The sequence below is a fragment of the Apium graveolens genome, chromosome 6, assembly GCF_009905375.1.
Source record: "Apium graveolens cultivar Ventura chromosome 6, ASM990537v1, whole genome shotgun sequence".
In the NCBI taxonomy this organism is placed as follows: domain Eukaryota; kingdom Viridiplantae; phylum Streptophyta; class Magnoliopsida; order Apiales; family Apiaceae; genus Apium; species Apium graveolens.
In genome coordinates, this window is record NC_133652.1 from 10,730,042 (window position 1) to 10,742,904 (window position 12,863).

General features: G+C 34.8%; 2 protein-coding genes across 3 annotated transcripts; both read right to left on the bottom strand.

The window, feature by feature from the left end:
- Window positions 1–21: 21 nt before the first annotated feature.
- Window positions 22–2,685, bottom strand: LOC141666690 (IAA-amino acid hydrolase ILR1-like 6). The gene is made up of 5 exons (XM_074472836.1): window positions 2,322–2,685; window positions 1,135–1,260; window positions 735–1,049; window positions 504–635; window positions 22–413 (listed from the first exon to the last, which is right to left on the bottom strand). Exons 1-5 carry the CDS (start codon window positions 2,655–2,657, stop codon window positions 45–47), a joined length of 1,278 nt encoding a protein of 425 aa, XP_074328937.1. The 5' UTR covers window positions 2,658–2,685; the 3' UTR covers window positions 22–44.
- A 5,725-nt stretch (window positions 2,686–8,410) lies between these two features.
- On the bottom strand, window positions 8,411–11,919 carry LOC141668382 (chaperone protein dnaJ 16-like). 2 transcript variants are annotated; one of them, XM_074475251.1, is made up of 12 exons: window positions 11,537–11,919; window positions 10,894–11,017; window positions 10,672–10,754; window positions 10,408–10,519; window positions 10,211–10,315; window positions 10,026–10,076; window positions 9,765–9,854; window positions 9,532–9,643; window positions 9,277–9,425; window positions 9,149–9,202; window positions 8,840–9,065; window positions 8,411–8,753 (listed from the first exon to the last, which is right to left on the bottom strand). In XM_074475251.1, exons 1-11 carry the CDS (start codon window positions 11,668–11,670, stop codon window positions 8,844–8,846), a joined length of 1,236 nt encoding a protein of 411 aa, XP_074331352.1. In that variant the 5' UTR covers window positions 11,671–11,919; the 3' UTR covers window positions 8,411–8,753; window positions 8,840–8,843. The 2 variants fall into 2 exon arrangements, with proteins under 2 accessions (XP_074331352.1, XP_074331353.1); XM_074475252.1 differs by having other exon boundaries at window positions 9,532–9,640; window positions 11,537–11,916.
- Window positions 11,920–12,863: the final 944 nt, after the last annotated feature.

Here is a 12,863-nt window from a genome sequence, read left to right on the forward strand (position 1 = left end):
TCAGGTTCAAAATTAGAAAAGGATATCAAACAATAACTATTTCATTAATTTGTTGAATTGACAAGGTATGTATAGGCAAATGCAGCATGGATAGCTGCTCCTACAGAGAGAACATCTTCATCAACAGTATAATAAGGATTATGTGCAGGGTGTATAGATCCAAATTTCTCATTCCTTATACCAAGCAAAAGGAAAGTTCCTGGTACTCTTTCCTGATAAAATGCAAAATCTTCACTCCCCAAGAATCTAGGTGATATTTCTGTGTTCTGGTCTCCTACAATCATACTCGAGACATGGCGTGCATGCTGGTATAATCTTTCATCATTTATAGTTGGTGGAATTGTTGGATGTTCTTTTCCATCAAAGTCGATTTCAGCCGAGCATCTGTGCACTGCCACTTGAGCTGCAATAACCTGATATGCACAATTACTCAAATGCTGATATGAAACCATCGAAATTGTTGAACTGGAGGTTGATTTCCAAAGATATCGAGAATGTTTTACCTCTTCTATTCTGTTTCTTAGCCCGTAAAAGCTTTGTTTGCTGTATGCTCTGAAAGTACCAGTAATTACAGCCGAATCAGGAATAAGATCAGTATAGGTGCTTCCTCCATCTACAGTCGTCACAGATACCACCTGCAGTTGAATTCCCACAATGAGATTCGAACCCGTAACCAAAATCAGCAGGCTACTTCAATTCAGTGGATTATATTAAAGCTAGAGGCACAAGGAAACCTTAGGATCATCTGGGTCTGTTTCCCTTGACACAATGTTCTGCAAGCTGATAATGGCAGTTGAAGCAGCTAATATAGGATCGACAGATTGGTGTGGATTAGCTGCATGCCCTCCTCTTCCTCTAATGGTAGCTTTGAAGCTTCCACAGCCAGCTAACATCTCTCCTGGCCGGGCTGCAACTATACCAGTATTGTACTCGAGGACCGCGTGTATCCCAAATATGGCCTCCACATTGTCCAGGACCCCTTCTTGGATTATGTGTTTTGCGCCTTCACCTCTTTCTTCAGCTGGCTGAAATATGAGAACTACGGTTCCCTACACATGCCAAAACTCCGACAACTTTAGGAGGTTCTACCACTACCTCAGACAAAGACACATTCAGATCATTCGGACTAGTTACCTGCAATTGTTTTCTGATTTGTTGTAGTACTTTTGCAGCACCCAAGAGCATGGAGACATGGACATCGTGTCCACAAGCATGCATTTTTCCGTCTACTTTGCTTTTATGCTCCCAGTTCACCATCTCCTGCATGTAGCAGCATTATATAATACTTGTTTTTTTAATGCAACTTTGAACATTAAAACTCTAAATTTCAATATAAACCATACAAAAACTTAACAATAGATTATTTTGGGTCACTCATTTATACGTTTTTCAAACATGTAGAAAAAACATGAAATTAGCAAGACTCAAAAAATGTGTAAACAGGTAAAGCAGTAAAAAAGAGTAGCTCGGCAGAGAGAGCTGCACCGAGAAAAGAAAATACACATGAGAGAGAGAGCGGAAGCGAGAGAGAAGGGGAGGGAGGGGGAGAGAGAGAGAGAGATTGAGAGGGGGGAGAGAGAGAGAGAGAGGGAGAGGGAGAGGGAGAGGGAGATAGAGGGAGAGAGAGATAGAGGGAGAGAGGGAGAGGGGGAGAGAGAGAGAGAGAGAGAGAGAGAGAGAGGGAGAGAGAGAGAGAGAGAGATTTTAAAGTAAAGTGAAACGAGGCAGCCAACGCAATAGAAAGCAATCACTGAAGCACAATATAAAACCCCTCTCTCTTCATCCCTGATCTGGTCTCAGGCTAAACATCTACCTCCTTGTTACCTGAAGAGTAATATTCAGTATTCACTATAATTCATTGAGGGATAAGTAACATCTTGAATGTAGTCGTACATTCATCTTTGGTTTTTAATTTGGTTATTAGTATCAAGCATCAGGCGATGTCGCAATGAAACTTTATGTTCATCTACTTGTCCAAAACCTTGTAAAGTATGGAATCAAGAACATAAGACTACATCACATTCGATATACGTGTTATAGTTTAGATTCTTCAGGCACTCAGAACTTGACTTATGAACGTTCATTGATTACGTCGACACAAGTACTCTCCTAAGTTTTTAGCAACCAAAAAGAGAAAAAAAAAGGGGTAAATCAAATAGCTTAAATACAGGGTTACATATTATATAACACTTTTAGAATCAATAGAACACTAAATCAGTCACCCGAGAATTTCTTAGAACAGATATTCATTTGTAAGGCTATAAGCCGTATTTGTAAAAAAAAAACACTAAATCAGTAAATTTAATTTACTAAAAAAAAACCTGAATAGGCAAAGCATCCATATCTGCTCTGAGTGCAACAAATGGTGAGGAACCAGTACCAACTGAGGCTACAACTCCAGTCCTTGCTACTGGCCACATATATTCTATACCCAACTTATCAAGCTCCTGTCTAATAAATCTGCTTGTTTCGAATTCCTCGAAAGCAAGTTCTGGATTCTTGTGAATCTCTCTCCTTACCATCTTCATCCAGTCGACAGTTTGTGGCTCATTTGCCATTTCTTTTATCTGATCAACTACTGAAGAGTTGTAAACACAAAAAGAATGAGCTGCTACAGCTCTTAAGATACATATGACTAGTAAGAGAAGGATGGCCATTGTTTTGTAGGTACAGAATTTTTGATGGTAGCTGTGTGGTGTGTTATATGCGGTTGTTTCACGGTACATACTCCTTGCGTCCCAAAATACAAGTTCTTTTACTTTTTAGCGTAGTTTAAGTTGTATAAAAGTCAAAGATCCGCACACTTTTTTCTAAAATTTCTTTTTCTGAATTAAAATTTAATATGTATACTTTTATTCAGAAAAAAAATTTAAAAAATAATTTATGGAGATATTTTCTTTATTCACCTTAAAATACGCATAAAAAGTCAAAGAAACATATATTTTGGGACGAAGATAATAGTTAACTTTTTTGTGAGATGCTACATTTCCTTTATTAATTGGTGTGGGGGTGGGCAACTTTTTTTTTGGTTTTTAAAATTAGGAGGAAAGGAACAAAAAGAAAAAAAAAAGGAATGAAAAAAAGGAGGTAATTTTACATGTGTGGATTCATCATCACACATGTTAATGTCAGCTTCAGAAATTAGCATTTTGTAAAAGATTCTCGTACTGGGAAAGTTAATATCTCTTGGTTGCAGCCCACAAAGACTTGGTATGTTGCATGTGTGTGTTTCTTTAAAAACATTTATTATATGCGCTCCCTATCTGTCGGCTTCATAATCACGATGGCATTCATGATCACTTCGATTAAAAATCGAAATTATTTGGTTGAGATTATCAAGCGATTTTTAAAAATTTGAATAATTTGTCGATAATTTATTAAAAATTCGATAAAAAAGTTTAACTAATTTTTAAGTAATTAATTGACGATTTTTGAAAATCAACCGATTTCTATAACCACGTTCACAAATCAGGTCATCAAGCAACAATGCCTCTTTACTTTTACCCCATCTTAAAATAATATAAAAATCGATAAAATGACGTGGATTTGAGCTATCAATTCGCGATAAGATAATAGAAGTGGTCTGATTTTATATCTTATTGTCCTAAATCCCAGATCCTTAATTGAATTCCTGCTCATATATTTTTTTTTGACAAATTCTCGCTCAGAGCTATCAATTCGCATTTAGATAATCCAAAGTGTTCCGTTTTTATATCTTATCGTCCTAGATCCTAGATCCTTAATTCAATTCTTACTTATATATTTTTTTGGCGGATTCTCGCTCAAATATTTGTTAAAATAGAATTGAATGAATTATATAAATTCGTCCTTCAAATACTTCCTCCAACCTTCATTTACTTTATCTTCTTAAAAAATTCGGAAGCCGAGTGCAAAAACTTCTTCAAAAGTAATGAAACAAACCAAAACAAAAGTTTCGCAAATTCAACAGTATTCTAGTGGCTTCTTTATAAATATTATAAAATATTAATTCTTAGTGATTTAAGACAAGATTTTAAATTTTAACTTCGACAATGATTCTTATCTTTCTTCCTTATTATTATTATATTAATAAATTTAAAAAAATATGGACAAAAAGTGAAACAAATAGAGAGAGAAATGTAAAAATAAGTGAGATAAATAAATTTTTTATTGCTAAAAATGTTATAAGGGAGTACTAGAAATTCTTTAAATATAAATAATGAAGTCCATGTCTGAGTGATATAAGGAAATAATAAGACACCGTTGGAGTGCCATTTTTTATCAAAATCCTTATAATTGAATTAAGAACTCGTATAAGGGACCTGTTGGAATTGTTCTAATCTATTAGCATTATCCCATGAAATTATATAATCTTGTTACCAAATATTAAACTTCGCTGCGATAAAATTCTTCCATCGTAGCATAAATTTTGTGTTGAAGAATTAGGTATTTGTTTGTACAAAAAAAGGTACTAATAATTATTCTTATTAATTGGGGATCACAATTCACATATTTCCTGTTGGGGCACGCACCGCTACCGATAATTTATTTAGCATTCATAAAAAAATCTATTTCTATTATAGTATAAATAATAGAGTATGGTCCCACATAATTATATTTAACATTTTGTATTGTCCAAAATAGAGTATGGTCCGCGACAGGGGTGTACGCGGTTCGGATGAGATCGGTTTTGGGGTTAAAGTCAAACCAAATCGCGAAAATTGTCATCCGCAACCGTATTTGCGGTTAACCGCATCAATTGTGGTTGCGAAATTGCGATTATTACGGATCGGTTTGCGGTTCAACAACTTATTTTATATAATTATTAATTTGCAAAAAAAATCGGAATATTAATAATTTAAGTTTAAGTTACGTGATAAATTTACATTCAAAAATAAAATACCAATAATACTCTGTGTGGAGCAACAATATTAAAAACATACAAAAATATAGAGGTAAGAGAAAAGAAAAAAGAAAAGGATAAAAAAATTAAATTACATTTTCCATGGTTATATATCTTATAATGATTGTGTTTTTTATGAATGAAATCTTAACATTAACGCAAGATTAGTTAATAAATGTGATTACTTATTAATTTATATGATATCAACTATATTTTTGAAAATATATTTTATTATAAATATATGTTACAAGTTGCGGATGCGATTTTGCGATTTTCAAAAATTTAAAACCGCATTCAAACCGCGAATAAGCGGTTTTTAAAATTTAAATCTACAACTAACCCGCATTTAGTGATTATCCGCAAAATGCGGTTCAGTTGCTAGTAGTTAAGCAGTTGAATGCGGTTGAGCGGTTCGTCTGTACACTCTAGTCTGAATTTATTTCAGGAGCTTGTTAGTTGTTATTTTTTTTATATTTAATACTCCATCTGTCTCTCCCAAATGCTTACATTTGAGTTGTGCACGGAGTTTAAAGAAAATGATAAAGTAATGGAGCAAAATTAAAAAAGTGAGTAAAATAGTGGGATGTATTAATATTATAGTATATGTATAAAGGGGTATAATGAATGTAAAATTTTAAAATTTATAAAAAATTTACTATTTTTGAAATTTTTTGAAATATAAACAATTGGAAGAGACACTCAAAAAAGAAAAGCGTAAATAAATGATAGAGACAGAGGGAATATATGTTTCTCTTGATGCACTGAGAAGTGTAGACTCTGTAGTTCATACCATCTGTGCGGTAAGACTACATAATCTAATAAGTTTTATCTTTAATACCTTTTATGTTATAAGTAATTAAGTCATTATCTTTAATATCTTTTAATCAGGTAAAAAACAGAAAATTTTAACGAAATAAATCGACATAACCGAGTACCGGACCGGATCAGATTTCGAGTTTCGGACATAAAATGTCACAGTCAACTTTCCAAATACGATGTGTCGTCGCTCCTCAGTCGTCACCTTCACGGGCCATGTCGCAATAACATCTTCTTTACCGAGTACCTCATTTTACTCACATTCAGATTCTTTCTTTCAATGGTTTGGACCACAGGCCCACAGCCCACATTAATTTAGTAGTTGAGTTGGGCTAATCTTGTTACATACCTGGGCTTAACTTTACTCGTGTGGGCACAAAAACGTCAAAACAATGCTATCCTTAAAATCTCTCTATCTTCCACAACACTTGTTTTAGTACCAACCTCCTCCTCTACCTAGGTTTGTTCACTAACTAAATATTTCACGTGTTCATGAAAAGCCATGAATCATACTCATTTCTTTTTCTACTACTTCCTGTCTCTTACCTTATTACAAGTAGTAATGGTACTTGCTCCTGAATGTCCACGTAACCAAACCAAGCGTACTCGGTATATCCCGCTTAGAGCGGGCTCTGATATGTACTTAATCATGCCCCTACCGTGAAGTAGAGAGGTTATTTCCGTGAATACCCCGGCTTAGTGCATCAATATATAAAAAAGTGTTTGATTTGTTCGAGACTATACGTAACTTGTTGTATTGCCAACTATTGAAGGGGAAAACGGTTACCATTGAAATCCAAACCCTTTGCATTAATTCAAATTTCAGTTCTAGATGCGACTCAATCTAACTCTTAACTCTAACATTGATGTTTGCGCCACCATCAAATCAATTCCAGACTTGTAGTCTTCTTCCTCGGTTATGGACTTCTGGTAATGATTCGCGGTAATTCAAATCTTAGTGCAGCGACCATGATGCTCCTGATCGAATTTACACTCTACCCCAAGGAATTGTTGAACACCAATTTAACAAAATCTTGAGAAAATTAAGCCAGAAACCAATCTCAATCTTCTTCTCATGTATCCCCACATTGTCTTGATAACCAAGACGAATTCGTAACGATCGCAAAGAGACTAGGTAGCAACCGTAGAGAGAAAAACACAAAACGTAATAAACAAAGTTTGACTCCAAAGGCCAACAACACGAGAACATGTCAAAATATGAATAAAACCGCAAACCAACCCGCGAGAGCGAAGCAGCAAAGCTATCCTACCACTGAAGGCTGTCGGGCTAGAGTGCCCCCTGCATTGGCATTGTCTTATCTTCAAATATCCTAGCCCCTTGCAGCTAATGACCTAGTTGCACTAATTGACAGTCCATATAACAATGTGATACCTGGGAGGACGGACTGAATGCTTCTAAGCCTCAATGAATCGCAAACGATGTTGTCAAGCCAACCATGCCAATCCATGACCTGTTGAAGCTTTTTGATTGGACCACATACAATAGGAATCTCCCACTGCTCACAGTTTAGTGACAGATTCTACAACTTTAGCAAGACGTCACGGAATGATCCAGCAAAGACCCAACAATACGCAGAAGAGCTATGTAGGCTATGCACTGATTACAACAAAAAAATTCAGGAATTGCTTTATACAATGCAAATACGTGGAGCAGATTTTACAACATGCATTTTACTAACTTACATAATAGATTACCACGATTCCGACCCAGCACTTGTTTCTGGTTCAAGGAAAGGCCCTTCTTGGATCTTTATGAAACAAACCAAAATATTTCTTCAACATATTTGCTACAGAGGTGAAGACTGGAAAGGATGGGAAGATAAGGAGCATGGTGATGTTTTCGATGCTATGCCAACTAATCCAATGTGAGAATAGAATCAAGGGTTTTCCCCATGTAAATAATCAGATTTAGTAGGGACGAGAGGAATGGAGAGGCAAACAGATGTTCTAAATAAATTTTACTCAACACAGACAAAGCCTTTCTAGCGACAACAGAGCAGGCATCAGGACTAGAGGTAAATAAAGTAATTAGACTAAAGAATATATGTGCGTACTTGCTAATTACATCTAAACTGTTGTGCACTTGTTCTTTTGACATGCGTTTTATCACGCCTTAGTATTATATTATACATGTTCTTGTAATTATAATGAGCTAAGAAAAAAATTCAGCATCCATTACTAGCCTTAGTAGAGAAAGAAATCATGGATGGTCTTAATTCTTAACCAACAGAGCTAATAGGGTTTTGAGACGAAATCTATAATAACGAAAAAGAGAAAATAAAACAAAGTGAAACACACCAATTTGATAGTCAAGTATGTCATTACACCTAATCTGTGGATCAAGTAGTCAAACAAAAAGATAGTTTGCTTGGATGTACAAGTACAACACACCAATTTGACTATGCCAATATAAGCAACTACTTCAATCTCCATTCCAATGTCTTCAGCTACAATGCTGATAGATAAAGCACATTATTCAACCCGTAGTCCCTCACAATCAAGACACATAAGAACATTGTTTTTCTAATTTGAAATGTTCCAAGAAGATTATATAAAAGTGATTCCACATGATTATTTAGATGTAATAAGGAAAATGCAAGCACCAATGATCACATTTATAGCATAACATTAGTGCCAAAATGCCGTCAGGTTTCTTTTGTCCAACGTAAATTAAACTTGTAAAAATAAGGATTAATGAAAAGAATTTCATTTATAAATTGGGTAATTTACATGTGTTTGGCGTACATGGAGAGACGAGAAAAAAAAAATCAAAAGTAAAAATGAGGAAAGTATATAATAATCAAAAAAGAGGAAGATATTACAATACACGGAGCTGACAAATTTGCTCGTATCCTTCTGCAACTAGATCCTAGATTCGACTTTCATTGTTGATGAAGCATCCCGTCAAGAGATTCAGTTCTTTTTGTCATTCAATTTGTACAATTATAGAAGTACTGCGATGATAAAGGAGGCGCATACCAGCTACACGCTTCACGCAAACGGTGCCAAAGCTCCTTAATAGTCCTACACTATCCTGCAGTAGTAAAGAAGAAATTTGGCATGTGGCAAAAATGTGATAGAAAATTATCAATATAAAACCAAGTTGAATTAAATTATCACCTAATTAACAAGGTTTCGTCTTGTCCACCTTCACAGAAATGTTATGGTACCATTTCTTCTTCTTTAGCCTTTCCCTCATAGAAGCCTTCTTATCTCTAACCTGACCATCTTCTCTACCGTCCTTGCAAGCACCCTTATTCTTGCTTCTACTACCACCCCGCTTCATTGCTGGAACAGCTGTATATGATGCCTGTATAGCAGTTCTTTGCTTGAGAAGCTCATCAATCTGCATTAATCATTGAGAACAAAGAGTAAGCAGCAATACCTAAAACTACTACTGCTATATATGTAGTTATTAATTCACCCTACCGTCTGCATTTCTTGTGCATATCTACTAGTCATCTCCGTAAATTGTGCTAGAACCTGTCAACATACTAGTTGAATGAGAGGAACCAGGAAATTGTGGAGCAATACATTTGGTAAATAAATATCCACACCTCTCTGTATTCAGATTCAAACCTAGAAATGTCTACCCTTTTTGACAAAATTTGAGCTTCCACAGCTCTGAGGTTAGCCTTTTCTTCTTCTAAAGATGCAGCACAAAGAACTTCAATAGTGTAGTTCACACTTTTGAAAAAATTGTCACCTACAAACATAATCAACATAGAGTGGCGGTTAATATAGCCATCCTGAAAAACTGAACACATGGGAGAAGCCTAAACAGGACGTTTGCAATGGGCAGTAATTCTTACCATAAACAGCAAATACGTGATTTCCAGCTTTAAGATCATTTATCTCACATGGCTGAAAACCATCCAGTTTTTTAAAAAAGGCAGTGTCAGGATCTCTAGCAGCTGCCATCTGCTTCAAATTCAACAAAAAAACATCAGAAGTAATTAAACATTTGGAACTCTACGCTAAAGGAATTAAAGAAGGTTAAAGCATTGCTTAAAATAAAAAAAAATACAATGAATCCAACACTCACCGAATTCACTGTTTGGTCCAAGCGATATGTAGGAAACCCGAGAAAATACATTCCAGCAGATGTTACCTTTCCTGTTTTTACACAGTCTTCCTGCGCCAAAATAAAGTATATACTAGTCAATTAGTATATGCCAAGGGATAGTGCATATTTTTTACCATCAAAACAAGTTGCAGGCTAAAAATCATGTCAAATGGACCTAAAGCCAGATGTGTGAATGTTCTGTAATGCTAACCAGCTAACCAACACAAGTTAATACTTTACCTGCAAGGAGAGGCTTAATCCAGAATTTCCTTCCTGGTCAAAGTATAAAAGCTGCACAAACACACCACCCCTTAGTACATGCTTATGGTTTGTACCTTTAGTACAATTGCTCAAATGTTTATTGGATATGCACAAAACATATTAGATCTAGAAAGACACGCATGCGACATTCACTTACTACAAACCTTAAAATTACTTTTATCTGCTGACTGAACTCGACAAACTAACCCAGCAGCTGCTTCGTGTTCTGTTACTGTAACTGAGTAGAAGTGAGCACCCTGCTTTTCAACCTGTACAAGCAATTTAAACAAAATTTAAAAAAAATGAGACCAGGAGACTGGATGGACAGTGATTAAATACAGGAAGACAAGTTAAACCTTACTTTCCCAGAAACCGGTTGCCCCAGAGTGAGTGGACGAACGGGTACCATTCCATTTAGTGCCTCCTCTAAGATATTTGCTGATACAGTTGTTTTTATTGGTACACCAAGTTTACTGTACACGTACAGAACAAGAGTGAATAATATAGCATAAAATGACGATACATCGCTTCGGAACTATGATGACAAATAAACAAAGAGAAGAGAGTAGAGGCAAACAGCAAATAAAACTAGAACATAAAACAGACACTTGTGACCCTAAATTACCTGAAAATAGCAGCAAACATTGTATTAACAGTTCCTAGACTTGAAAGATCTAGCTCAACTTCTTGGTTACCTGATTCAACAGCCTGTGGAGTAGAAAACTGTCTTAAATACAACATCTTTTGCACCAAAAAGTTCATGATTATGACTTGAGAAGACTTTGGCAGGGCACTACAAAGTAAAATTCGTTTTTAACAAAAAAACTTCAATCAAGAAATATTATACCTCAAAACCATCGGTGTCAAACAGACGTCTTTTATCTGGATCTGATAATATATCATAGGAAAAGGTAATTTCCGTAAACATATTAGCTGCTTCCGGGTCATTTGCATTTTTATCAGGATGGTACCTTTAGATAATAACTCAATCATAATCAGATGCTACATAAAGAACACAATGGCTTGAAAAAATACCAGCTCAATACCTATAACAAACTAGAATTAATCCATCTCTTTCTGTGCATCAAAGGGTAATTGTATTCAAATACATTATTTCGAAAACACATAGGGCAAGTACTACACTAACTACCGTCAGCTCAAGCTACCATATTATCAATTAGTCATAGTTATTTAAACTTCTCTATCGACTACACTAGGCAGCATTAACTTGCATCTTGTGCACATTCAAGTCAAGCCAAACACAGGTAAAGTCTCGAAAATCAACTTCAAACAAGAAATCCTACAAAACCTAAAACAATACAAAAAACAGTACACTCCATCACAGATATAAAGATCCAAACTTTACATCACAAATTCACAAGTATCGAAAACACATTATTCGATCCTAAAAATTCAACCTCAACTTAAACTAATTCAGCTCCAATCACAAAAACACATCAATTATAATCAAATTAAATAAAGAATCATACTTTAAAGCCAATTTACGATAAGCGGATTTAATTTCTTGATCCGTGGAGCTCCGAGAGACTCCGAGAACCTCATACGGATCTTTTCGCACACTCTTTTCAGCTCCTTCTTTACTTTTCTTCTCCGATTTCGTCATTATATCCGAGTATTCAACCTCAATTAAACTAATTCAAATCGGGTCAATTTTATCAAACCCTAGACTTTAAAATTGGGGGAAAATAGGAGATTATTACAAAGCCTCTCTAAGTTGGAGTTAGTGAGAGAGATTTATATATGACAAAAGAATGTGTTATCTCTCTCCTCAACTCTCTCTCTCTCTCGCTCCCTCTCTCTCTCTGTCTGTTGTGTATGTAATTATGTATTGTGTGTGTAGACTCTAATACACTGTAGAGTAAGACTGTAATAAGACCTTGAGAATTCAAATTTGAATAAATTTCAATTTAGTCCCTGAAGTTTCTGACTTATTCTAATTTGTGACTTGGGGTTTGTTAATATGAAATAAAAGCCCTTTATGTATGCGTAAGTATACAATTTGCACCCTACCGACGAGAGAATCTAAGTTGAGTTCCTACCAAATATATAATAAAGTAAAGAATAATGCATATGGTTTAATCATTTATAGAGAGATACATTTATATGCACATGAGGATTTGGGGGCATTGGCTGTCTTTGTCTCATTTTTTTACCTTTTATTATATGATAAATAATATTTGCAGAACAACTTTCTTATTTCGAGATATTTGTATTACTTGATAATTAATTTAAAATTTTAGTGTTTTATGATTATAGGGTTTTGAGTATATTAAAAGATAGTAAATAAAAGATGGGAAGTCAATATAATAATAGAAGAGGAAAAAGACTTGTACCAATAATGAATGGAGTAAGTAAGGGTTGTCCTCAAGGTTATTAAGTTAATGAAGAAGATTTGTTACCTAATCTCACAAAATTTAATATGTTTCTTTCCGAAAAAGATGTAAGTGGCATCGATAAAAGAAAGGATAGTTTGCAATTTTGAATGAGTAGTATTATGTCGTCCAAAATTAATTTCTGGACTTTTATTAAAAAAAACGTGATAAAATATGTGACGAATTTTGAATTGTGACGCAAATAAATATATATCCAAAATTATTATTAAAAAAAATAATAATTACATACTAATATATCAGTATTTGGGAAAAAAAATTGAGGTTTTTAAAATTTTCCATTTTGAATCTCAAGCCCCACATATTTGAGACGTATATTTTTTATGTAGAAATATGATCTGAAAGTTGCATTACTACCATACCTGGCAACTTAACCAACACATGGACTGATGGACATGTAGAGACA

Bases quoted from the DNA above. Each gene is read 5' to 3' on its own strand.
- LOC141666690 (XM_074472836.1), bottom strand. From the start codon at position 2,657: ATGGCCATCCTTCTCTTACTAGTCATATGTATCTTAAGAGCTGTAGCA. The intron at 1,261-2,321 runs GTTTTTTTTTAG...TGCTACATGCAG, and splicing joins TGGATGCTTTGCCTATTCAG to GAGATGGTGAACTGGGAGCA. The intron at 414-503 runs GTAAAACATTCT...TGTGCATATCAG, and splicing joins TAAGAAACAGAATAGAAGAG to GTTATTGCAGCTCAAGTGGC.
- LOC141668382 (XM_074475251.1), bottom strand. From the start codon at position 11,670: ATGACGAAATCGGAGAAGAAAAGTAAAGAAGGAGCTGAAAAGAGTGTG. The intron at 11,018-11,536 runs GTATGATTCTTT...TATTATCTAAAG, and splicing joins TATCGTAAATTGGCTTTAAA to GTACCATCCTGATAAAAATG. The intron at 9,066-9,148 runs GTAGGGTGAATT...TGATTAATGCAG, and splicing joins ATGCACAAGAAATGCAGACG to ATTGATGAGCTTCTCAAGCA.